The sequence below is a fragment of the Ovis canadensis genome, chromosome 2 (genome assembly GCF_042477335.2).
Source record: "Ovis canadensis isolate MfBH-ARS-UI-01 breed Bighorn chromosome 2, ARS-UI_OviCan_v2, whole genome shotgun sequence".
Taxonomy (NCBI): Eukaryota; Metazoa; Chordata; class Mammalia; order Artiodactyla; family Bovidae; genus Ovis; species Ovis canadensis.
In genome coordinates this window covers 148,532,415-148,559,663 of record NC_091246.1, presented here as the reverse complement: position 1 = coordinate 148,559,663, position 27,249 = coordinate 148,532,415, and the positions used below count along the sequence as shown (strand labels likewise).

Sequence of the window (27,249 nt, the reverse complement as noted above, 5' to 3'; positions counted from 1 at the left end):
TCCTAAATATTTATTGGAAGGACTGATGTTGAATCTGAAGTTCCAATACTTAGGCCATTTGATGTGAAGAACTGACTCATTGAAAAAGACCCTGATGCTGGGAAATATTGAAGGCAGGAAGAGAAGGGAATGGCAGAGAATGAGATGGTTGGATGGCATCACTGACTCGATGGACGTGAGTTTGACCAAGCTCCAGGAGTTGGTGATGGACAGGGAAGCCTGGCATGCTTCAGTCCATGGGGTTGCACATGGTCAGACATGACTTAGCATCTGAACTGAACTGAATGCTACTTGGAAGGGCTTCCCAGGTAAAGCTAATGATAAAACACCCATGTACCAATGTAGGAGACATGGGTAAGATCCCTGGGTTGAGAAGATCCCCTGGAGAAGGGCATGGCGACCCACTCCAGTATTCTTGCCTGGAGAATCCCAAGGACAGAGGAACCTGGCAGGCTACAATCCATAGGGTTGCACAGAGTACGACATGACTTAGCATGTATGAATGCACATTACCTGGAAACGTGAACAGACTGGTTTGATGGTATATATGAGACAGTCCATGCTATCAGAATTTTAGCACAAAAAGAAAATGAGATGCTATTTTCCATATTTTCGGGTAAAGTCTGAATGAATAAGCTTTAATTTACAGCTCATCTTAAACAGTTCTTAAAATACAAAGTTGCCAAACTAATTTACCAAAGAAAAAGAACCAAAGCTTACATAGTTAACAAGTAGTATTCACTGTTTTCTTTAATATCTAAAAAGTACAATATTGTAAGATTTGCTAAAAATAATTCTTTACATAGTTTTCGGAAGATTGGTGGCAAACATGATTTATAATTAAAGACATAACTTTCAAACCAAAATCAGTTCATAGTCTTTATGGATCTTACAGAAGCAAGTTAAGATTCAGTTTAAGTATCTGAAGCAGTTTCCACAATAAAGCTTTTCCAAGAAATACAAAACTGAAAAGCTTAAACAAAGCACCATCTGTTGCCATGTCACCAAATTAACACTGACTCCTCACTGGTCCCCATCGCATGATGGAGAATGGGAGGAGAGAGGGAAGGAACACTTAGAGTAAGAAACAGAACCCTGAAATTGCATTTGCTTAGGGAATCCCCCAAAGGCATCTTGGTCAGGTTAATACATTTCTGAGGAGCAGAAATAGATTATAATAGTTAAGGCTCAATCAAGATCATGCATGCATAATAAAATATAATTACCGATATTTAAGTAATATTGAATGCCATACAACATATTTAAAACTTGTCATTAAGTCAACAGTGTACATATTTTCTTTTTGAATCCTTTAGCACTTTGTAGGCACAAAGAAATCAGTCTTAAGACAATGGAGTAAATATCAGAATCCCAAACTATAGAGATGCCTGTGACTAAATTTTATTACATGAAAAAAACTATTTGTGCGTATCTTTAAAATTAATTTTACTAATGAAAATTAATGCTTAGGATTTAAAAGTTTTTCAAACAGAAAGTATTTTACAGAGTATTATGTAGGTGATGAAGTTAAAAAAGACAAAAAATTTGGAAAAATAAATGAGAAAGGGAAAATTAACTTGCATACACTAATGTTATAAAACACTACCACTAACAAACTCACATTTTGATCTCCTAGTTCAGAGTCCACATGGTTTTAGTGATTCATTTCTTTCTTAAAGTTATATATATAAAAAAATGAAGTGCCGTGAAAAGTAGTTAAAGTGACTACTATTTTCCAAGGAGAAATGAGAAAAAATTGAAAATGTAGGCCATAAATTTAGTTTTCTTTATGTTTCAGGAACACGTTATCTTAAAAGAGTTGGTCCTTAACTGAAACTGGCCAAAGAGATGAGAAACTGGGAACCCAAGAGCAGTGAAATAACTAACTCCCAGACCAAATGTAAAATAAAACCAAAACAATAAAAAACAAAATCTGGGCTCTAATCAATATTTTTCCAAAATGGTTTGGATCAGCAGCCCAAGAGTCTCTCTGATTGATCTCAAAGGCACTTCTAAGAACTGCATTTTCCCTTCCCCTGACTGGTATCTGTCTAGGCTAGTTTATGATTCAATGGCCTGCAGCACTGTATTATTTTTTAAAACACCATCCCACTTTAAGAAAGTACTTGTTTATTTGGAATTAAGTCCTATTAGTGGTGACTTTAATCTCATTAAGTTAAAGCAGACATAAAACATATAAGGAAGTTCCTTTTCCTAGTAATTTCTGCCATTATCTCTTTCTTCCTCTAGAACAAGTACACACGATATAAGCCATATAGAGAAACCAAGTATTGGAATATTAAACAACACTTTTAACCTAATTTAACTCTTCAGTAATATTAAGGGGTTGTCTTGGTTAGATTGAATATTTAGGGGTAAATGTAAGTTGGACATGGGATCTTGTGAGCACAAGTTAATCTTTCATGGGTTATAAACAGTTGATTATTAGGTGAAATCTTTACTTTCTGAAACTTTTAACATTTGGGGGACATGTAAAAAAGGTGAAAAGGAAGTAAGAGGGATTATATTGGGCTTTGAATTATTGACACTCCCTCAGCTTTATCAATATAGGAATCTTCTTTGATAGCTTGAACTTCCCTGTCACCATCTATCATATGAGTATCTGAAGTATTTTTGTCATTTTGCCTCAAACGGTAACTTTTATAAGCACGCTGAATGATGGTTGCTGAGACCACCTCTTGTTTTCGTTTCAGAGTAGTTGTAATTGGCTCATATGTGATCTTAAAAGTGTTAGCTAATGTAAATCCTGATTCCATCTCTGAAAGAACTTTCTCCATGCTCAGATCTTTACCCAAAACTCTCTTTGTTAAAGCAAGTAAGACGTCAAGGCAATGAATTCTGTCTCCAACAGCCATGGGAAGATCCATGGAAACAAGCTGGCCCTTGTTTGGTTTTGCCATGAAAAGAGGAGGATCAAGAGCAGCTGCAAAGTCTGAAAGCTTGCTAGAGTCTATATACTGGGTTCTATCAGGATCGAACCTCTTCCATACCTGAAAGAATTTCCTGAAATCTTCCTCACTCAATGTCTTGGCTTTTTTTTTAGAAGCAATATTTAAAAACTCCATGACAACAACAATGTACATGTTTACAATGATCAGCCTAGTTAAGAGGATGTAACTGACAAAATAAATAATGCCAAGAAAGGGATTGCCACAGTCTCCTCTAACCTGAGTCCCAGGGTTAATTTTATCAGGATCACAGTCAGACCATTTACTATTGAAAATTGCATTGAGCATCCCATCCCAACCAGCAAATATTGTAACTCGGAAAAGACAGAGCATACTGCTGCCAAAGGTTTCAAAGTTGGACATATCATCAATTCCAGCTTCCTTTTTAACATAGGCAAAATTGTACATTCCAAAGATGGCGTAGATAAACATGATCAGGAAGATGAGAAGACTGATGTTCAACAAGGCGGGGAGGGACAGCATCAAAGGAAGCAGCAGATTATGGAACAGCTTTAGTCCTTTCTCAGGATGCAGAATGTGGATGATCCGTGAGAGAAGTATCAGTTGCACAAGAGAAGGAGATACAAGGTAATATCCTACCATCAGAGGCAGAAATAGTCCTTGGTGTAGGAAAAAATAAAGCAGGAAATACAATTATTTAGGGGAATATAAATTATTTTACATTTGTTTTTTTCTATATGTTCAGATAATTGATCCTTCCCCTATAACATTTGGCACATTTAAAGTTTGGCTTAGCAAATACTAATAGTGGCAATGTTCAGCATCTAACAAATTTGGATGAGAATTATTTCTACCATCATTTCCAGGGTATTAGGGATCAGATACTTCTGGAGTCACAGATGGCATGTATCCATATGTAGGACAGAAGTAGTCATATTTTTTTTTTTCTGATTGCAGTTAGATCCAGCAATTTAGTTCAAACCAACTTTTACTGGATACCTAATAAAGGTACCATGAAAATATGCAAAGATAAATGACATGACCTCTATCCTCAAAGACCATATCATATAGACGGTAGAGGTAGACATTTAAACGAATTATCACGCAAAGCAGAAAGACCTAGTTGATAAATATAATTGAAAAAATACTTTGCATTCAGATTCATAGATTATAATTTGGTTTATTGACTTCATAAATACCATATGGACCCTTAGGAACTTTAAATGTGAATAAACAAGTCTCGGTCTAGAATTTTTTTTTCTTACTGCGGTGAGAAGAGAACTATGAGAGTGAGACATATAACTGTAAGACAAGGTGAAATTATAATTACCATAAACAAACATAAGGAATGTTCTCTGGAAGTACTGGAGACAGTGTGGTTCATTCTGAGTTGAAAAGATGGAGAAGGGGAAAACCCTATGCAGCTTCTAAATGAGACGGTGTATTTGCTGAATCTGGCAGGATCGTGTCTCACATTTCTGTTAATCTGTTACTGGCAAGGATGGCATTCTCTCTGATGTTATATCTTACATATATCCCCCTCTCCACAGCGCTTTAGTGAACCTTCTACTCTGACTCAAAATTTCATTTCTCTTCAATCTTCCAAACTCTTACATTATGCAGGAGGTTTCCCTCTTTAATTGTAAACACATCTTTACTCCCTGTTCACTAAGATTTTAGGTAAGAAAGGAAGTGAAGAAAATTGTCTCTATCTTGAGGACACTACTTCCCCTCAAGCACAGACAGCTCATTCTTTCCCACTCAACATTTCTCAGTGTAGAAAGATGGAACGAGCAAGCATCTTTCCATCTTTCTAATGTGATTTCCAGATACTTCTCCTTTACATTAATTTTATAAAGACAAAAATTTTGACAGTTTGTGTATCATGCCATTCAGCTATACCATCTCCTACCATTCCTTAGCTCTATGATCTGTTCATTCCCCCTCATTCATATTCATTGCAGACTTTAGTACACGGCTCACTGTTGTCCTTTCCACCCCAGCACCTGCCATCAACAGTCCATTGAAGGGCTAGTCTTTCAATCTTTGGCTTTGTTAACTTTAATACTGTCCATCATTTTACTTTAGTTATATCTATCTATCAGTATGTCCCAGAGAAGGCAATGGCACCCCACTCCAGTACTCTTGACTGGAAAATCCCATGGATGGAGGAGCCTGGTGGGCTGCAGTCCATGGGGTTGCTAAGAGTTGGACACGACTGAGCGACTTCACTTTCACTTTTCACTTTCATGCACTGGAGAAGGAAATGGCAACCCACTCCAGTATTCTTGCCTGGAGAATCCCAGGGACGGGGGAGCCTGGTAGACTGCCATCTATGGGGTCGCACAGAATCAGACATGACTGAAGCGACTTAGCAGCAGCATCAGTATGTTCTGAACCCAGGATAGCTGACCTTCTGAGATCTCAAATTTAAACATTTTGTCTCAGATTGCAACTTCCTCTCCTTCTAGATGTCTGATTCAATTACTCTCATTTCAACCTACAGGGCTCCTTACTTTCATTTTCCACCGTTTCCCTCCTTTCAGCTCTCTCCTGACTTCATGTACTTTTCTAGGAAGCTTCTTGCAACTATCAGTGCTGCTTGCACTGCCTCAATTACCAGCTGAACGAGTTAATTTTCTGCAGGCACAACTGGGCAGAACGTTTATCCACATTTTCACTACTGACTGCATAGAATAGGACTTGACAGTAACTCTGAAGTACTGTCCACAGTCTTATGGAGATAACATTCTAGTATGTGTCTTATGGGAGGCAGACAGTAAGCCTTTTCAGCCTAGAACACTTTTATCCCAGATTCTTGGCTACCTGCTTAACCAGCGGGTCTCCATTTAGTTTTCTGCCTCTTCTGTGAAGCTTTCTCTGACCTCTACTTACTGATTGTGTGCATCTCACTTTGTTGCGCTGCTGTGGCACCCTGTGCTTCTTCCCTTACCAACACCTTAATAGCACATTAAAATGTACTATTTAATTATCTGTATCCTTTGATAGATTATAGACTATGTATATACAGGAATTATGCCTACCTCATTTGCTACTGCATTCTTTGCATATTGCATAATATCTATTCTCAAAGAGGATAATCAAATATATTTGTTAAATAAAGGACTGAGATCTCCAGAGTAAGAGAAAACTTGTGACCAATTCATAAAAGCCTAAAACTCTAGTGTTGTGAAAGTAGTAAACAATTTTACAGATTAGAGGAAAGAAAGCAATGAGTCTGAAAGGTTCTGTCACACTAAAACATAAAGGTCCGACTAGTGTCATCTTGAATAATGTATGTGATATACTGAAGGGATAATTAAGCATTTACCACGTGATAATAAAGACTGTGGTAATAGACTGTGTAATAAAGTCTATGTATTAACTCAGACAGTATTTTTGAGTATGTTATATATCTGTCAGGCATATGTACATGTGTAAATGCAAAAATGTAAGGCATTCCCTGGTGACTCAGACGGTAAAGAATCTGTCCGCAATGTGGGAGTTTGATCCCTGGGTCAGGAAGATCCCTGGGAGATAGGAATGACCACCCACTCCAGTATTCCTTAGGGGAAGTTGGGGCTTTCCTGGTGTCCCAGATGGACTAACACTTTCACTTTTTGCAGGCATTCCTGCTGGAAATAAAGAGTCTCTCACCTGTTGTGTTTATTAAGAGACTATACCTCAGAAGACGATTACTATAAGAGGCTGACTGAATTAATACAATTACTAATGAAAATCTGACTAAACAAAATCTTACCTGTAATAGAGAAAACAACCACCATGAAGTCAAAAATGTTCCATCCACTGGTGAAATAGTTACAATGGAAAACGATGAGCTTTAGTACACATTCTCCAGTATATAGCCCAACGTAAACTGAGTTAATCCAAAATAGAGCAGTGTCGATTTTTGGGCTCTGTTCATCACTTTGTATCATAATGGTTATTGCTTGGAAACATATAAGAGTCATAATGATGATATTAAAAACTCGACTTGTTACCAAGTCAAAGATGAATCTTTGGAACTTGTTCTGTGTATAAAGGAAAAAGGTGTAATATTCTTATTAGTAAGATATTTATACACATCGTCTTTAGATTTACAACTTCCCTCCCAGCATAAACAGTAGAATTCGTGAAGACAAAGATGTTACCAAACTATAATTACAGCATATAGTAAAGCAAATAAACAAAAAGACCATCAAAAGCTGTGTCAAGGAACACCTTTAAAAAATTATGTCAAAAGCATTTGCTGTTAAGAATTTTAAAAACACATCTTCATTTGTAATAGAGAAAATATAAAGGAAACTTTTTCAGAAAGGTAAAAAAATCTAGATGTTTCTTTACTTCTGGGAGAGGTACTGGTTTTTGAGAGTCTTCATACATCAGCTTCTTCAGCGCACGGTACTGTTTCTTCTGTTTGACTGTTATAAAGATATTTGAGCCTCCCTGGTAAAGCAATGAAAGAAAAAGATATTAAAATCATATTTAATCCACATTTCACCTTATATTAACATGCACTTTCTGAAGCTTGGCAATTATTGATTTAATCCTCTAAAGAATGCTTAACTGCAGTGAACTATATAATGTTTAAACATGTCTGACTCTCTGCACAAAAATCCATACAAAATACAGAGTATACACTGGAAAAGATTGATATTCAATTATATTTTGATGCATTTTGCTGTGGGTAGTCAATCCTATTTTAACTTTTTAGTTACTGGGACCTACCTCTTGTTAGAGACAAAAGAGAAACAGCAGAGGATATCTGGAAAGGTTACTAAGAAGAGTTAACCTCAAAAGCTGAACTTGATTTGTACCTTTCAATAATCAAGAAAAAATAGAATTGTATACTTATTTTTATACTTTCACAGGTTACTTACTTTACCAAATACTATCAGAAGATATATTTTCATTATTATTCCAAAAGCACCTAGTGCTTACCCCTACATAATACCTTCTAGGAATTATTCATTTTTGTGTTTCTAGTGTTAATTTCAGTATCTTATATAGAAAAAGCAAAGTGAATAAGAGGTGAACATTTAATGTGTTAATCTAGGAGTTAGGAATTGTTACTGCCCATGTCAGGACTGAGTCACTTAAATTGACGGGGTTCACCAATTTGAAGCCCCTGGGCAAATCCTAGGATGTTATTCCATTGGGCTGAAATCCTTAAGAAGCTGAAGCATACAGTCCAATGATCCTTCTGCATGCTTGCATGCTAACTAGCTTCAGTCTCTCTAAGCCCATCTAATTACTCTAATCCTATCTAATTAGTGCAGACTCAGAATGATTTGTTTACCAGATTCTACACCACATTGATGACTTTGCTAAACACAAAATTTCAAGATTAAACTATTCTTTTCTTTGATGCACTAGAAGGCATTTCTACACTTAATAGAAAGTAGATCCCTAAGGTTAAAATAAGTGGATTTACATGACATTTGAGGCATTTGTATTAAAGAAGCCCTGAAGGGAGTCTTTGTGTGGAGATGACACTGAACACGGGTTTTTCAATTCTGCCTCTGAATTTTCTTATTTGTTCCAAGGAACTCCTATTTAGGTCACCTAGTTAGGATTTATGACCCTCTACTTTTAGCAGAAAAAGTCATTTCAACTGACAAAGATGTCTCTGCTGGGTACAATTTTGAACCACTTTGAGTACATCAAAGAATAAAAAAGTGTGGTTTGTTTTTCTTGAACATCTTCCCATATTTGTGCAGATAGAAAACACTGCTTTTTCAGCATGTCATGATTTACAAACACATACGTGGAAACAGTTGTAAAGTTTAATGTTTAAACTTGTCTGTACTTATTTGAACATAGAAAATAACGTAAAGATAAAGATTTTAGTAATATTCAATCTGCAGGAACATAAATAATTTTTTAAAGATAAGTACCAGATAAAAATGCTATTAAGCTGAATCTAAAACCAATTATTTGAAGCAAGACATTTCCCCCCATTGGGCATTGATTGAGAAAGCATATTTATACTTATCTTTACTTTATGCTTGTGGAAATTGGCAACAATAGCACCAATCAACATACTCAGAGGAAGCAATAATCCAATGATAATAAAGTCAATAAAGTAACAATACATATAGATGTTGTTTTCAAAATGAGGTTGCATATCTACCTAAAAATTTTTAAAAAATAAGCAAAATAAGGCAGAGCACAGAGGATTTTTAGGTCAGTGAAAATATTCTATATGATACCCTTATAACTAAGGGTATATGTTATTATACATTTGTCCAAACCCATAGAATGCACAACACTGAGTGAATTTTGGGTGATCATGGTGTGTTAGTGTAGGTTTATCTTTGGTAAAAAATATAACATTGTGGTGAGTGATATCAATAATGAGGAGGCTATGCATTTGTGAGGATAAGGGTATATGGGAAATCTCTGTAACTCCCTCTCAATGTTGTAGATCTAAAACTGCTCTGAAAAAATATGTTTTTTAAAATCAAATACATGAAAAAGTGAGAAAATAGCAAAATATTGACACTGACTTTTTAAAACGTAAGATTTAGAAAACACTTTAGGACAAGAACATCCAACATTGCTACTTGAGGCAGTATTTCCTCTTTGGTCTTTGGTGAAGAGATAGCACTGCTTTTATTTGAATTTTAAAGTTTATTGCATTGGTTTAATCATTGTTATGATAATCTTCAAATGTGCCTATTGGGCTTCAACCATTGTATATAATTCTGGAAGGAGTTCATTGTTCATGAAATATTCAATCTGAAATGAACTTTCTGTCTAGCACAAGCATTTGCTATTACCATGTTAATTACTCAATTATTGCTTGTGTCCTGTCCTTGAATTGCAAAAATGACTTAGCCAACCTTAAGGATGGTTCTAGGATTGTACCGTACTTACATCAGTAGAATCAACTGCTGAATTCATAATAGTGATCCATCCATTAAATGTTGCCTGTAAAAATGGCATGTATTTAATTCTTATGGAAATCTTACACTTTGAGGCAAATAAAAATTAAATGTCAATGTTATTAATACAGTAAAACATTTCATTAGTAGGGTCAATCACACTTCAAAATACTGTGTAAATGAGATCTTTACCACTTTCATTATTACATTTATAGTCTATTAAACACTATTTAAAGCTATGTAGTTTATTTGTAGTAACTTAAAATATTTTAAGACAGTATAAATAAAAAGAGAGAGCTGGTTAGATAGATGGATAAATGGTAAATAACTACATGCTGCCTAAGTGTCATGCTGCTGCTGCTGCTGCTAAGTCGCTTCAGTCGTGTCCGACTCTGTGCGACCCCATAGACGGCAGCTCACCAGGCTCCCCCATCCCTGGGATTCTCTAGGCAAGAATACTGGAGTGGTTGCCGTTTCCTTCTCCAATGCATGAAAGTGAAAAGTGAAAATCAAGTCACTCAGTCGTGTCTGACTCAGCGACCCCATGGACTGCAGCCTACCAAGCTCCTCTATCCATGGAATTTTCCAGGCAAGAGTACTGGAGTGGGGTGCCACTGCTTTCTCCAACTAAGTGTCATAGTTACTTGTAATTGCTATATGTGTGCTTTACTATGAGGGAGGTAAGACAGGAAAGATGCTAGATGCTGGCGGACTGAAGAGTCATTCTTCAAAGCACTGAGTAGAAACAAAACAGCAGTAACCTGAGTTGGATCAAAAATTGTGTACCTATTGTCTGATCAGTGGAGGAGGTAATAGGTTTGGTCAATACACGTCATTTCTTCTGTTAACCTACTTCTACCTTTATCTCCATTTCTTTTTTCCAACAGAGCAAGGACTTTCACTTTTGCCTTTCTAAATGAGCTTAGTATACTATGTCCCATAACCTATATCTACTAACAATTGCTAAGATAAGTTAAAACTAACTTTATTAAGATCCACATTTTGTCCTTTATGTTCACCTACAACATGAATAAACATAATTCAAAACTTCAAACATGTACTTACTACTTGAAGCAGTGAAAGAAAACTGATTCCAACATTATCAAAATTTAGTTTTGCATTCTCCCATGGCATGGATTCATTAAATACAAGGGTTTCACATTGACTTCTGTTCATGACTTCAGATAGAGGAAACCTTTCTCCACTTGTTGGGTCAATGCACTCATAGAATTTGCCAGCAAATAAGTGAACTCCTATGATGCCAAAAGCCAGCCAGATCATAAGGCAGACCAGAAACACACTCAATGTGGGTAAAGTTGTTTTAATCAAAGCGCTCACTACCACCTGGCATATAAAAGACAAACATATAAACTTTCAGTAAGAAATGTGAAAGTATTTTAATCAAATTGGGAATATTTACTAATGTAATATCATATTGAAATAATTTTGCACTAAAAATTATTAAAATACAATGGAGCTGATTAGCATAAATACTCAAATAAATAATTATTTCACTGATTAACATGTTTCTCCATCTCTTATACTGTACCAGAAATAAGCAAAACAAGTGAACCTGTGTAAATGTATGAGATTATTTAGAAAGCACATAAAATGAGAGTGAAAAGAACCTAGGCCTAAGTCCTGGGGATCCTAACTTCAGGGATTATTAACCTACACAGTGGAGGGAAATTAAGAGGAAGATGAGAAGACTGTAGATCAGTGAAGCCAAGGCAAGTGACTATTTAAAGAAACACTGAGTGGGCACTGTGCTTCTCAAAAATCACTGACCTCTCTGAACAACTGTCTCTGGTGAACCACTTCAGAGTGGGAAGTCTGGGCAATGAATCTACTGCCTATACTTAAATAAGCAGCAATCATCTATAATCACTGTCTCCATTTTCTCAGGTCCCTTTATTCCTTAATTATTATATTCAGAATTTTATTCCTATCATTTCACTAAAGCTCTTCAGTTCAGTTCAGTTCAGTCGCTCAGTTGTGTCCGACTCTTTGTGACCCCATGAATCACAGCACGCCAGGCCTCCCTGTCCATCACCATCTCCCGGAGTTCACACAGACTCACGTCCATCGAGTCCGTGATGCCATCCAGCCATCTCATCCTCGGTCGTCCCCTTTTCCTCCTGCCCCCAATCCTTCCCAGCATCAGAGTCTTTTCCAATGAGGCAACACTTCGCATGAGGTGGCCAAAGTACTGGAGCTTCAGCTTTAGCATCATTCTTTCCAAAGAAATCCCAGGGCTGATCTCCTTCAGAATGGACTGGTTGGATCTCCTTGCAGTCCAAGGGACTCTCAAGAGTCTTCTCCAACACCACAGTTCAAAAGCATCAATTCTTCGGCGCTCAGCCTTCTTCACAGTCCAACTCTCACATCTATACATGACCACAGGAAAAACCATAGTCTTGACTAGACGGACTAAAGCTCTTATGCAAATGTAAACCAGTGGCTATACTCAATGCAATATTCTCTGTCTTTGCTTTCTCTTTCTCTTTCCTTTATCATTACACTTGACTCCCTTTCCACAGCCCCCCTTCCTTCTCTCTTTTCCCCCTACCTCAAGGCACCCTTCTCTTTCCTATCATCCCTTCTATCAGCCATTACTGAAAGTGTAGCCATTTGTCTGTACTTTCTTTTTATAGATTTCTGTCCTTGAATTAATATTTTTACATTTAATTGTACTTCTAATTACATTTAGCTTCATTTCTAAAACTTTAAGTCACGGATCCTTTGTGGACAACTAGATATTTTCAAGGATATGCTGATGCCTCTGATGAAAACAAGTCTATTAGAAAATATACACAAATGTTAAGAATAAAAGAAAGATATATGGTTGAAATAAATATTTAAGTAATAAGAGCACCTGAAGACCTGAAGCTTATTAAATACATAAAACTTTAATTTCATAATCATGTACCTTCCTTATACACTCATAATATATCTTCAGAATTAATTCAACTACAGAACTTCCAGAGGATGAGATGAGGATTAAGATCTGGATCTGACTCTGACCTAAACATAATTATTTATCTGATCTCAAATTATCCATGGCTACTATCTCATTGCCATTCTAATTAATGTATGGCATCAAATAGTACAGGACTTGATTTCTGACAGAGGCACTTTTCCTAGCAAATCACTTGCTAAAATTGCCTGTGTTTCTATAAATTGAGGGAAGACAATTTGCTGATTTTGAAACTCTCTTTTCCATTCTATGCATCTAAATTGATTAGAAAAAAACACACAGTATGTTGGAATGTTTTTAAAATTAAAAATGTTATTTTAGCTACATTTATTATCTAATTTGTGTGTGTTAATATATATATATATATATATTTCACTTTCAGTTCAGTTCAGTCGCTCAGTCGTGTCTGACTCTTTGAGACCCCATGGACTGCAGCATGCCAGGCCTCCCTGTCCATTACCAACTCCCGGAGTTTACTCAAACTCATGTCCATTGAGTTGGTGATGCCATCCAGCCATCTCATCCTCTGTTGTCCACTTCTCCTCTTGCCTTCAATCTTTCCCAGCATCAGGGTCTTTTCAAGTGAGTCAGATCTTCGTGTCTGGTGGCCAAAGTATTGGAGTTTCAGCCTCAGCCTCAGTCCTTCCAATGAATATTCAAGACTGATTTCCTTTAGGATGGACTGGTTAGATCTCCTTGTAGTCCAAGGGACTCTCAAGAGTCTTCTCCAACACCACAGTTCAAAAGCATCAATTCTCTGGTGCTCAGCCTTTTCTATGGTCCAACTCTCACATCTATACATGACTACTGGAAAAACCATCGCCTTGACTAGACAGACCTTTGTTGGCAAAGTAATGTCTCTGCTTTTGAATTTTCTATCTAGGTTGGTCATAACTTTCCTTCCAAGGAGTAAGCATCTTTTAATTTCATGGCTGCAGTCACCATCTGTAGTGATTTTGGAGCCCTAAAAAATAAAGTCTGACACGGTTTCCACTGTTTCCCCATCTATTTCCCATGAAGTGTTGGGACCGGATGCCATGATCTTCATTTTCTGAATGTTGAGCTTTAAGTCAACTTTTTCACTCTCCTTATTCACTTTCATCAAGAGGCTCTTTAGTTCTTCTTCACTTTCTGCCTAAGGGTGGTGTCATTTGCATATCGGAGGTTACTGATATTTCTCCTGGCAATCTTGATTCCAGCTTGTGCTTCATCTAGCCCAGCATTTCTCATGATGTACTCTGCATATAAGTTAAATAAGCAGGGTGACAATATACAGCCTTGACGTAGTCTTTTTCCTATTTGGAACCAGTCTGTTGTTCCATGTCCAATTCTAACTGTTGCTTCCTGACCTGCATACAGATTTCTCAAGAGGCAGGTCAGGTGGTCTAAACTAAAATAAAAAATGTTATTTTAGTTACATTTATTATCTAATTTGTGTGTGTTAGTATATATATATGTGTATATGTATTTTACTTTAGGCATAATTTACAAAAATTGTGTAAGTTTAAGATGTACAAGATGATGTGAAATGACTCCCACAATCACACTAATTAACACATCTATCACCTCACAAAGTTACCTTTTGGGATAAATGGTGAAAAACATTCAAGTTGTACTCCCTTAGAAAGTTTCAAGTATATAATGTAGTACTACTAACTGTAGTCATGGTACTGTATACTAAATTCCCCAGACCTTATCAATTTTATATGTGAAAGTTTTGGATCCTTTGATCAACATCTCCCCATTACCTTCACCCACAGCCCATGTTTTAATAGGCTATGTGTAGTTTATAGCCCTAGGATACTCTATTAAATCTTTCTATCACTAAACTGAATGTTCATTGGAAATTTGGCTTTTGTATTAATAAAGACACAAATGAGAAGACAACAAAGATTATTAATTTATGGATATTTATTAATCTCAAATAAAAACCTCTAGTTTAGATTAGAAACTTTTCTCTTACCTTCATTTTTTCAAATTGAGATAGAACTCTGAGTGCCCGAAGGAATTTAATGGAAACAAGTGGTTTTAGTTCTTCCCGAGATTTGCCTATTAAACTAAGACAGAACACCTGGATATATATAAATAAAAAATTGAATAGAATTTAATTTTAGATTTAATCAAAACAACCTGTAAATGAACATTTATTACAGAAAATTACAGTCAAAGCCTACTAAAATTTTTAAAAGTATTCCAAAGCTATTTAAAAACTATTTTAAAAAATTCAAAAGTATTTTTTGGTAAGAATAATAAATGTTATTGAGACAAAAATTTGTGTATTTGAGATTCTTTATGGTCAAAGATTAATATTTACATCATTTTTATTTTAAAATTAGATTAAGAATCAGTTTCATGATTATTTGCAATATAGTAATAGTACATAGTATATTCTTTAAAACAGAATTTAGAATATGTTTTCATATGAATCCAAATATATATATATAGTTAAGACGATATGCAAAATAGGATTTCAGAGAAAAGGCATCAAGGAGGAAATGAATATTGTTAAGTTCAAATAGTAATTACAAAAAATAAGGATTCTAAGGTGATTTTTTAAAAGTAAACATACATGCATAAATATGATTCAATACTAATAAAAATGAATGCTGATTGGGCAAGGTGGTATAGTTGCGATTAATTTTGTTGTACCTTCATTTTTCTATATTTTCAAAGTAACATAAATGAAAAAAATTATTCTCTTTTAACCTATACTGAAGAGGCTCAAAGTGGGCTTCAAAGTAAGGATATCATTTATATACAGATGGGAGAGTGCAGATACCAAAGAACGATAACCAAGAAACAGGAAGGTGGGTTGCAAGTATAACGTGGTATCATTGAAATAGAAGGTTAATTTTCAAGAATTAATTTAGAAGACAAAGGTCAGATATTGTAAGTCATTATTTATGGACTGCCTAGGTTCTAGGCATATAGGGTAAGGAGAGAACAAAATTGATAAAATATTTTGGCTTAATGGAGCTTATTTTTCTTGTTCTGGGGAGAACAGAATATGTGTGTGCAGTGGTGGAACTACTGTAGTGATTCACATGTTCTGGTACCTTGGATCAGTGTGCTACTGGTGAAGTTTATGATGGAAAAGAGCTCAGATGCTCAGTTGTATCCAACTCTTTGCAATTCCATGGACTGTAGCCGGCCAGGCTCCTCTGTCCATGGGGTTCTCCAGGCAAGAATACTGGAGTGGGTAGCCATTTCCTCCTCCAGGGGATCATCTTGATCCAGGCATCGAACTCCTGTCTCTTAAGTTTCCTATATTCAGCAGGCAGATTCTTTACCACTAGGGCCATATGGGAACCTCGAAGTTTATGTTGGTGATGGTGATGGTGATGGTGATGGTGAAGTCGCTCAGTCGTGTCTGACTCTTTGCGACCCCGTGGACTGTAGCCTATCAGGCTCCTCTGTCCATAGGATTCTCCAGGCAAGAATACTGGAGTGGATTCCCATTTCCTTCTCCAGGGGATCTTCCCGGCCCAGGGATCGAACCCAGGTCTCCTGCATTGGAGGCAGACGCTTTAACCTCTGAGCCATCCGTGAATTTTAAATGTATGATTTAAAAGTAGAGCCAATAGAATTTGAATATTTTATAATGATAATATTTTCAAAATATTGTTCAATAAGCCTATTCTCTTAGCAGCAGGTTTATAGGTAATGATTAGAAAAATCCAGGAGTTAAGTGCTGAACTGTTAAAATTTTAAAATGGAAAGTATGGGTACTAAACATTACATATAAAGAGATATGGGATATTGGTGACTGAGAATGTATAGAGAAAGGTAAAAGAAAGATATACATAAATCAAAAAGAAAGAGTAAGAGTAAAGAAGGTAGAGTAAACAAATAGCCTTTAAAATTTTTCTTTAAAATACGTACGATAACAACCATGAAGTCTAGTTTGTACCAGCCATTAGTGAAATAGGCTTTAAAACCATATGCCATCCACTTTAGAAGCATTTCCAGAATAAAGATGTAAGTGAAGATCATATCAGCATATTCTAATAAGATTTTAATAGTCTTTCTCTGATCAATATATATATCTTCAAAAGCCTGTAGGTAAAATATTTAAAGATCAATGGATATGTAATTTCTAAAAACTCTTCTGGCAAAGTGGGGAATGAAATCCCATCTCCAGATGGTGACCACTGTCATAGATTGCAGTCTCAAGGGCTTGTACACTTGGTTTGAGTTTATTCACACAATCCATATCCATTTTCTGATCCCATGCCTGTAGCAGACATCATTAATTGATTCCAGAACCTCTGCTTATAGAGTCTGAACTTGACCTCATAATTGTTCTAAACAGTGAACTGAAAAGTCTCTCTCAAATCAGTTATTCAAACTTAGATGGAATCTTTAGTCATATCTGACCTGGTTCTTATCTCTTATAGCCATCTCACAGATACATGTCATTGTGAATAAAGGAGTAGAGGTAAGCAAACAAAGAAAACCCCTAAACTTGTGTTTTCAGAAATCCATACAGCTATTACAAAAAGTCTCAAAGTGTGTCAGATAAACCAGCGGAAATAAATGAGTATGAAATAAGACTATAATGTTTTTCTAATGTTTCTCAGTTTTAATAGATCAACCTCAGTTTTACTCTGGAGGAAGCGAAGTCTGATAATGTCATTCAAACTAATTTCATAGTAATTTTTAGCACTGAAAAAAGGCAATAAATTATCAATAACCTCAGGCAGACTTGTTGCAAAGTGCAACAGAGGTCAAAGATTAAACATGGATAAAAATAATCATATATAAAGAAAGGTGTGATTCTTGAAAACCTATTGCTAAATAAAAGTGTATATAAAATAATAGAATTAACTGGCTCAATTGAACCAATTATGGACTAAAGTATCCTTTAAAACGGATTATAAATATCATCCAAAGTTATTCTAAAGTACTATTTATTAAGTGGATTTACCTACTGAAAAGGTACATAATGCAAAATAATATAAGAAGATATGCAGAAGCCTCTATTTCAATTAAAACATTATAAAAAATAGGCAATCCAGGGACTTTGCAGGTGGCTCAGTGGTAAAGAATCTGCCTACCAATACAGGGGACACAAGTTTGATGCCTGGTCCAGGAAGATCCCGCATGCCATAGGACAGCTAAGCCCATATGCCACAACTGCTGAGCCCGAGCTCTAGAGCCCGTGCTCCACAACCAGAGAAGCTCCCACAGTGCGGAGCCCGGGCACCTCCGCAAAGAGCAGACCTCACTCATAGCAACTGGAAAGCCTTTGTGCAGCAGCAAAGAGCCAGTGCATCCATATTAAATAAATAAATAGATCTTTAAAAAAAAACAGGCAACACCAACATGTGGCAGTTGGAAGCCCACATGCTGGCTCCCCGTACGGAATGGGGAAGTAACCATGAGAGGTCAGAGTGTGGCTCTGGAGCCCGGGAGTGTTCTCCTCAAGGCAATTCACTTGGTGAAAATCCTTTATGCTGTACACTTATGATCTGTATGCTTTCCGGTATGTGTGCTAAATGTCAATATAAAGTTCACTTTAAAAATATATGCAGTACAAAGTCTGGTTCCCAACCATCGCACCATCTTCTCTGTTTCATTTAGCTCACAATTAGCTACTTCTTGTGTATCAGTCTCTGATCTTCTTTAATCAGACCTAAGCAAATATCAATATACATTTTATTTTTATTCCTTTCCTACATAGAATGTAGCATGCTGTGTACTTTATTCTTTCTTTTTTTCACTTGTTACCATATCTTGGGGAACTGCGATATCAACATGCAGACAGGTTTTGCATTTTCTAGCTAACTGCATAGTATCCCACTGGATGACTGTACCATAGTGTATTTAAACAGTCACCTAATATGTATTCTTTTTGCTTTTCAATTTTTTGGTATTACAAAAAGTTCTTCAGTGCATAGCCTTGTAAACACACTTAACACATGTGAAGATCCTAAGATAATTTCCCAGAATTAAGATAGTTGTGTCAATGAGTAAATATATTTGTAGTTCAAAGGTTCTTAAAAATATATAGAATATTTCTCTTTTCTTATGGAACAAGTACCAAAGTACTAGCACAATATGTGCACATTATTAAACTTTATTAAAATAATAGGGTATTTATTAACATTCTTTTTCCTGCTATCATTCACATATTTTGAAATTATTCATTTAATATTGAATGAGGCATATACAGACTTTCTAAGAAACTGCAATGTATATCTTCCAAAACTAAAATCATAGAATATAAAATTTGGTACTATAATAAGTATTCTGGGGAAAAATAATTTGGCTTGGTGGCATTATGAATTAATAGACATATGATGCATTTTTCCTATAAAAATATCATATATGCTCACTTACCAGAGCACCTGTGCTAAGCAGAGTGACAAGGCCAGTAAAACACTTAAAGCAACTGTTTTCTACTATTTTGCAGCAAGTTTTCCGTATGTTCTGCCAGATTTTTCCTTTCTTGGGGCCTCTACCGATTTGAGCAGATGAAGATCTTCGTTCATAAACTGTCAAGAATGAAACTATTAAGAACAAAAATCTAGAAATCGTTGAAAAGTTAAACATTTCAAATGTTGTAACAATTATTTATTTACAGTATCTAATATAGATGTTCTCTGACTTATAAACATTAGATTTATACCCCTACCATAGTGACCACTGCAATTGCTGAGAAAAAAAAAAGAAAAACTTGTGAGTTTCATAGTAGTAAGGAAGGAAGGAAAAAAACCTTGATGCTGGGAAAGACTGAGGGCAGGAGAAGGGGGTGACAGAGGATGGCATTACCAACTCAATGGACATGAATTTGAACAAACTCTAGGAGATAGTGAAGGACAGGGAAACCTGTTATGCTGAAGTCCATGGGGTCGCAAAGCGACCATGGGCACAAATCAGCGACTGAACAAGTAAGTAAGTATATGTTAATCGTGTTCAATTCTTTGTAATCTCATGGACAGTAGCCCACACCAGGCTCCTCTGACCTGGAATTTCCCTGGCAAGAATACTGGAGTGGGTTGCCATTTCCTGTTCCAGGAGATCTTCCCAACCAAGAGTTCAAACCCATATGTCTTGAATCTCCTGCATTAGCAGAGGGATTCTTTACCACTGCACCATCTGAGGACCATAGCTGGAAAAAAGGAAACTGTGAAAGGCACAGATGACTTAGAACATCCTCTTACCCTATTAGACAGAATCTGAGAATAGAAGATACCCCCACTCCTACAAAACAAACACACCCACACATACCATCTTCTTATTATTAGATTTTTTTTTGGTATAATGCCTGAAAAGTCATTCTTTGAAGATTCACATGGCATAACAAGCATTTTCATTTAAATATACTTCATGGCATGTTAAGAGATGTAATATCAATTAAGTAAATTAAGTTTATCCCAGTTCTTCAGTGGCATGGGATAGAAATTTTGAATGAGACTATTTAAGGAGCTAAGCTTGGATTATGGAGTATTTTATGGATAGGGTATGAGTGTAATTCTGTCTTCTGGTCAAGAGAGTTAGCATAAGGAAAACCTGAGGGTTGAAAAGGGTGTGATTAACTGATAGGAGAATGAAGCATGGAGGTGGGTGGAGTTTAAAGTCAATACATTTTAAAACTTTCCCTAGAGCCAATTTATACATTCTTGGTCAGAAAAATATAGGAAATGTTTTCTCCCTGGTCTTGTATCACACAAGTCCTAGAACTCAGGCTACTGAGTTCAGTTCAGTTCAGTTCAGTCGCTCAGTCGTGTCCGACTCTTTGCGACCCCATGAATCACAGCACGCCAGGCCTCCCTGTCTATCACCATCTCCCGGAGTTCACTCAGACTACTGAGAGCAGATTCTTATTTATGAGTATAGGAATTTGAACATTTAGGAATTGCCATTTTGATGATTTCAGTGATTTTAAATATTCAGAACCTATGGTTATTTGTCAGTCTTGATAGGAAACTAATACACCTAATACAGACTAATACACAGTGGCTTAGTCATCTCCAACTCTTTGCAGCCCCATGGACTGTAGCCCAACAGTCTCCTCTGCCCATGGAATTTTCCAGGCAAGAATACTAGAGCAATTTGCCATTTCCTACTCCAGGGGATTTTCCCCACTCAGGGACTGAACCCATATCTCTTGTGTCTCCTGCACTGGCAGGTGGATTAGTTACCACCAGCGCCACCTGAGAAGCCCCTTTAGGAAACTAAATTAAATTAATAAATTATAGAGAGGTGCATGTTCAGTTCAGTTCAATCACTCAGTTGTGTCCCACTCTGCGAACCATGAATCGCAGCACGCCAGGCCTCCCCATCCATCACCAACTCCCAGAGTTCACTCAGACTCATGTCCATCAAGTCGGTGATGCCATCCAGCCATCTCATCCTCTGTCGTTCCCTTCTCCTCCTGCCCCCAATCCCTCCCAGCATCAGAGTCTTTTCCAATGAGTCAACTCTTCGCATGAGGTGGCCAAAGTACTGGAGTTTCAGCTTTAGTATCATTTCTTCCAAAGAAATCCCAGGACTGACCTCCTTCAGAATGGACTGGTTGGATCTCCTTGCAGTCCAAGGGACTCTCAAGAGTCTTCTCCAACATCACAGTTCAAAAGCATCAATTCTTTGGTGCTCAGCCTACTTCACAGTCCAACTCTCACATCCATACATGACAACAGGAAAAACCATAGCCTTGACTAGATGGACCTTAGTTGGCAAAGTAACGTCTCTGCTTTTGAATATGCTATCTAGGAGGTGCATGTTACATGTTTAATAACTTAGTCAACTGACCGAAGCCCTATATATTTCTTAATATTCATGGAGCTTATAAAAATAAATGATTATTACATTTGTTTTCCTATGAGTATTTTAAATATTGACCCCATTCAATGAGGTATGAACACACACACACACTAATTTAATCTTTCTATTAATCGCATGAAGTAAGTCTTATTCTTATCCTCATTTTACGTATTAGGAAATGAGTCAGAGGAGGGTAAGTAAAAGCTAATAAGTGGTGGGCTGGGATCTGAACTCAGTATTCTGATTTCAGAACTAAAACTTTTAACCTCTTCATGAGACCCGCTAGTAAGCAGGCCCTTTCTTCCATTCCAAGCATTGACTTTTTCTTTGACTTTTATTGTAAGTTTCTACCAGGATATATCTGAGCATGAGTGCATGTGCACAGACACATTTGCGTGTGTGTATTCCTTAGTCAAATTAATAAACTCTTTAAAATTAAAAGTGTATTCAATAGTATTATTTAGGTTAAGAGAAATTTAGCTTCAGTTCAGTTCAGTTCAGTCGCTCAGTCGTGTCCGACTCTTTGTGACCCCATGAATCGCAGCACACCAGGCCTCCCTGTCCATCACCAACTCCCGGACTTCACTCAGACTCACGTCCATCGAGTCAGTGATGCCATCCAGCCATCTCATCCTCTGTCGTCCCCTTCTCCTCCTGCCCCCAATCCCTCCCAGCATCAGAGTCTTTTCCAATGAGTCAACTCTTCACATGAGGTGGCCAAAGTACTGGAGCTTCAGCTTTAGCATCATTCTTTCCAAAGAAATCCCAGGGCTGATCTCCTTCAGAATGGACTGGTTGGATCTCCTTGCAGTCCAAGGGACTCTCAAGAGTCTTCTCCAACACCACAGTTAATGTTAACATAATGATTAAAATAATTTATGTTTTTCTTACCATTTCTAAGATGCTTTGGCTTTTCACGTTCATAGACCATTTCTTCTTCAGAAAGAACAATATCAACTGTACTACATTCAGATGAGCTCGACTGCTTTACTTTCTGAAAAGTAAGTCCCACCAAGAAAGTTGCCATTAAAGCTTCATTTACTCACTATAGCTAAAGTTTATTTCATTTTCAGAAAAAAAAATTATGTACAGAAAAATTACTGTCAAAGTAAAAGACTGTATGCCAATTTCATGATTGATATTAAAATGCATACAGAGACTTCCCTGGTGGTTAAGACTCTGAGCTTCAAGGCAGGGTGCAGGGTTCGATCCCTGGTCAGGGAATTAAGATCCCACATGCCATGTGGCATGGAAAAAAGTAAAAACTAAATTAAAAATAAATTTTAAATGTATACATATCTCTGGGAGTCAAAATGTTTAAAGATACTTTAAAAATAAGATAAAATAATTTTCACATTAAAATGAACATATAGTGAATAACACTGTTCTAAAAGATGTATAGGCTATCCCAAATTCTGAAAAATCTAGCTAAAATATAAAAAAATTACAAATATTTTGTTCTACCTCTGTCTTTTGTGCAATAAATGTCAAGGAAATAAAATTAGCAACTTTTGTTTGCTTTAAGCCATATATTGTCAATTTTAAGACATTATACTGGTTTATTAAAAACATAAAATAGTCAGCAGGATATTACTTTTACACAAACAAATCGTTTAAAACTTTATTTGATTTCCCTTTGTATTCTCTTTATTATTGATAAAATAAGGTATAGCAATGCATTGATTTGGGAGTAGACAATAAATTAATATTATGTAATATTCAAGCATACAATAATTGAAAATCATACATTATATATTTAAATGATTCATTAGAGTATTTAAAACCCTCGCACATAAATTATTTGATATGATTTTCTCAAAACCCTGTATTTATTATTTTAAATTTATAAATAAATCAAAATTCAAAATTATAAATCATTTTAGTAAAAGATTATTTAGTGACATATATATGGCTACATTATGAAAAAAAATAAGTTTCAAAATCTGATTTAAGTTTGTTATTTTTATGAAGTTCATATAATTATATATTTGTACTAAAAGATAAAAGTTCAAATACCAAAGAAACAAGAACATGAATCTCTGAATGATCATACCACTTGTAATTTTTATATCTTATTCTTTGCTTTTTTAGATCAACATCCTAAATACTCTTGGACTACATAATCTGGAAAGTGATTAATTAAATATATAATGAAATATCTAAATGATAAAATCTTCTTTGAGTAGTTAACCAATCAAAAGGACCAAATAATTATGCATCTTAAGTAACTTCTAAAACTTCAACATCTACAGTTATATTAAGTTCCATCTTTCTTATATATCTTCGTATCTCAGACTTTCTAATGAGATTGACAAGAAGTTTTTCAGAACATTTCCACACAATGTGTTGCAATAAATAGCAATTTTACCCACAAACGTATGGTAGCACAAGCCTTATAATGTTATAGTTTAAATAAAATCAGTGTGCAAGAGAAGAATGTTTTTCATTTCCTAATAATGGTATTAATTAAAGGAAAATCGACCTGACAAGATTGGGTATGATAAGGAGTGAAAGTGTTTCTCTGAAACAAAGATGCCTTTACCAGAAACTAGAAGGGCTCTAGATAATTGAAACTTAATTCCTGTTAGAAGGGCAATTTGATAAGTTATTACAGAGAGCAGCTGATAAGCCAGAAGAGGTCTGGGAGATAAGATGGTGCCAGAGACTTTGAGGATCTGGAAAAAGACATTATCTTCCCTGCCCTTGGTGAGTGAAATAAAAAAATTTCTTTAGTGAAGTTCAATGGAAGTGGCTCACACTGCAGATGTGATCGCTGCAGATTAAATGGTACCTCCTACTAAGACATTGCGCTACTTGCAAATGAAGACAGTAAGACTGGATTCAGTAAGGTATACATTTTTGTTTGTTTGTTTGTTTGTTTAATTTTTATTTTTACTTTTAAAGCTAAGTAAAAGGCAGTATCTGCCCTTCTTTAAAGGTGATCCTTTTTTTTTCTTTCTTTCTTTCTTTTGGTTCCCTAGTGGCTCAGCAGTAAAGAATCTGCCTACAATGCAGAAGACGTGGGTTCGATCCCTGAGTCAGGAAGATCCCCTGGAGAAGGAAATGGCAACCCACTCCAGTATTCTTGCCTGGAAAATCCCATAGACAGAGACTGGTGTGTTACAGTCCATGAGGCCACAAAGGAGTCTGACAAGAATTAGTGTCTAAACAACAACAACAAATTGTTTACATTTGCAACCAATGTTTCTTTTACCCTTTGGTCTTTTAGTCCAACTCAATTATGTTAGACTAATTATGTTATAATATATGTTGCAGAAATAAACTGACAAGAATCTTAAAATTTTAGCAAGCAGGAAAGTATCTGTATCTTAGCACTCTTCTAGTCCCATCTTATATTTTAAAGATGATAAAGCCTAGGAGAGTTTAGTGACTTCTCCAGTAGTACGCATTAATTATAAAAATCTATGTTTCTTCAATATGCTTTTTATCACCCCATTAACTGAAGATGTTATAATTATGTTATCTAATGTTTGCCAAGTGCTTCCATACTTTAGACATTATTCTACGCACTATTGAACTATTTTTCTTAATCATTCTATCTCTTCTGAGAATGAGACACAATTTTATCCTCATTCAGAGATGAAGAAACTTAGGAAGTTTAAGACACTGGATAAGGAGCAGAAAATCAGGAGAAGAAGTGCTGCAGCTAGAAATGAATGGATAATAATCTAACTTTGGAACTTCAGCATTGCTTCACTTGTCAACAGTGCCATCAATCAACAGTACGCAACCATAATGTCAAAACAACTTACCTCTTTGCTGCTTCCATCACCTGACTTGCTCTGAATCTCCTTATTGTCAGGATTTTCTATATCAGATTCTTCTGAAGCAATCGGTACAGTTTCTGAGACACTGGGACTGGGGATTAGTGACCGACTCTCATTTTCTGTCATTGTGTTTTTCTCTGTGCCGCTGCTTTTTTCCTTATCCTTGAGGAAATCTTGGGTGTTGCTCAATTCAGAAAGAGTATGGTCAGAAATATTCTCTTTAACATAGACATCACTTATATTGTCCATTGTTTCCTTTAGAACATTTTGTTTTTTGCATAATATTTTAGAAAGCACATAATTTATTCCTTTTTTAATTCTTGCCATTGCACGCTGGAGATTTTTTGCTTCATCATTTTCTTCATCAGTTGTTGCAGGCTTGTATGAACTAAATGAGATGATCAACGCCAGAAACAGGTAAAGTATCTGAATGAGGAAGTAAATGAAGCTAAATGCATATCATTTTTCATTTTCTTTCAAACAACAACAACAACAAATATTTTTAAAAAGCTGGCCTGCAATCTGAAAACAGCATACACACTATGATGCTCTTTAGACTATTCAGTTCTTACTCATCTACAGAGGATCAGTTGGTGTGTTAGGAATTTGGATAGCCAGAAGGTTACAATGTTCTATGAAATACCATTTGTTTCTCCTTTACAGATGAAAACCTCAAAGCTTGCAGATGCCAAGTATCAAAGATCACAGAGGTTGAACTTAAGTCTATCATACTCCAGTTTGTTTTCTTTTCTACTAAGCCAGGCAGAGTCTCCCAAGGTGAGAAAATCAATTGCTACTCCATGTGGCTGAATTCACGTCCACCTAACTCAGAAAGATATGTAATGACATCTTCACGGGTTCTGCAAATTCATGAGACTTTCCTGCGGGGAGAGCTATCCCTAGTTTTGAAGCTCACATCTAATTTCCTTGTGATGTGCAAGCACAGGGTTTGGGTAGGTTAGTTGATTTTCTGTGGTAATAAATTCGGTCAAATAAGAAAGAAATGAGTAATGGAAGGATCAGTCCTAATATTTGCAAATTATTTTGAATTCAAAGATAGTGTGTATTTCAACCTTTACTATCACTGAGAAATAAGATCAAGCCATGTCCAATTTCCAGAGAATTAGATTTTTATTTTGTTTCTTTTTGTAGAGTATAAATTACAATTTTAGATTATAAGATTAGAGATAATTAGAGATACACTGATTATTCTTTTAAAGTAATAATTTAGGCATTGTATCCATTCTGGAAGTTTTCTCTCTTCTCTTCAAATATTTGAGCTTTTGGAAATTTAAATTACTTTATGCTTTACATATTATTTTTAAAGGGAAAATACAGTAGAAATTCTTACACTGACAATTTATGTGTACATAAAATAAATAAGTATATGAAGATCTGCAACATTCATTTGTTAAAATATCTTACAGAATTTTGGATCTATCTGAAGAGACACATTCTCAAACACTGATAATTGCTAAGTTTCTCATGCGCATATACATCTAAAATATTAGGATGTACCCACCAAATTGTGTTCAATTCTAATGGATTACCTTTAAGTCTCAATAATGAAATCTTTTTATCTCTTAGGAATATAGAAAGCTCAAATAAGACTCACTTGAGGAAAAATAAAAATACTTTTGCAGATAATAAAGTCATAAAATAAATTATCTTAACTGCAACCATAGTTTGGTGTATAAAATAAAATGGAGGGTTTGACATTTGGCTCATCATTGGAAATTTCTTACAGGTAAGATCTCTTGAACAACTAACATAGATTTTCTATAACCTACAATGACAGAATCTCAATGGCTGAAAAACTGAAAGCTGAAAAGACAATGACTGAATGTCAGTATGGCATCACCAATGCAATGGACGTGAACCAAGGCAAACTTTAGGAG

The 27,249-nt window shown here is 35.8% G+C and overlaps 1 protein-coding gene across 1 annotated transcript in view; it reads right to left on the bottom strand.

Moving 5' to 3' along the window:
• Positions 1-609: 609 nt before the first annotated feature.
• The window catches only part of SCN7A (sodium voltage-gated channel alpha subunit 7), an 84,678-nt gene continuing 58,038 nt past the window's right edge, over positions 610-27,249 (bottom strand). Inside the window, exons 15-25 of the mRNA XM_069574299.1 lie at positions 25,337-25,777; positions 22,455-22,557; positions 19,137-19,291; positions 16,677-16,850; positions 14,758-14,865; positions 10,883-11,161; positions 9,810-9,863; positions 8,926-9,063; positions 7,275-7,379; positions 6,691-6,961; positions 610-3,589 (exon numbers count right to left, since the gene is read on the bottom strand). Coding sequence (XP_069430400.1) covers positions 2,523-3,589; positions 6,691-6,961; positions 7,275-7,379; positions 8,926-9,063; positions 9,810-9,863; positions 10,883-11,161; positions 14,758-14,865; positions 16,677-16,850; positions 19,137-19,291; positions 22,455-22,557; positions 25,337-25,777 — 2,895 coding nt within the window. The 3' untranslated portion in view covers positions 610-2,522. The remainder of the gene's footprint in view (positions 3,590-6,690; positions 6,962-7,274; positions 7,380-8,925; positions 9,064-9,809; positions 9,864-10,882; positions 11,162-14,757; positions 14,866-16,676; positions 16,851-19,136; positions 19,292-22,454; positions 22,558-25,336; positions 25,778-27,249) is intronic.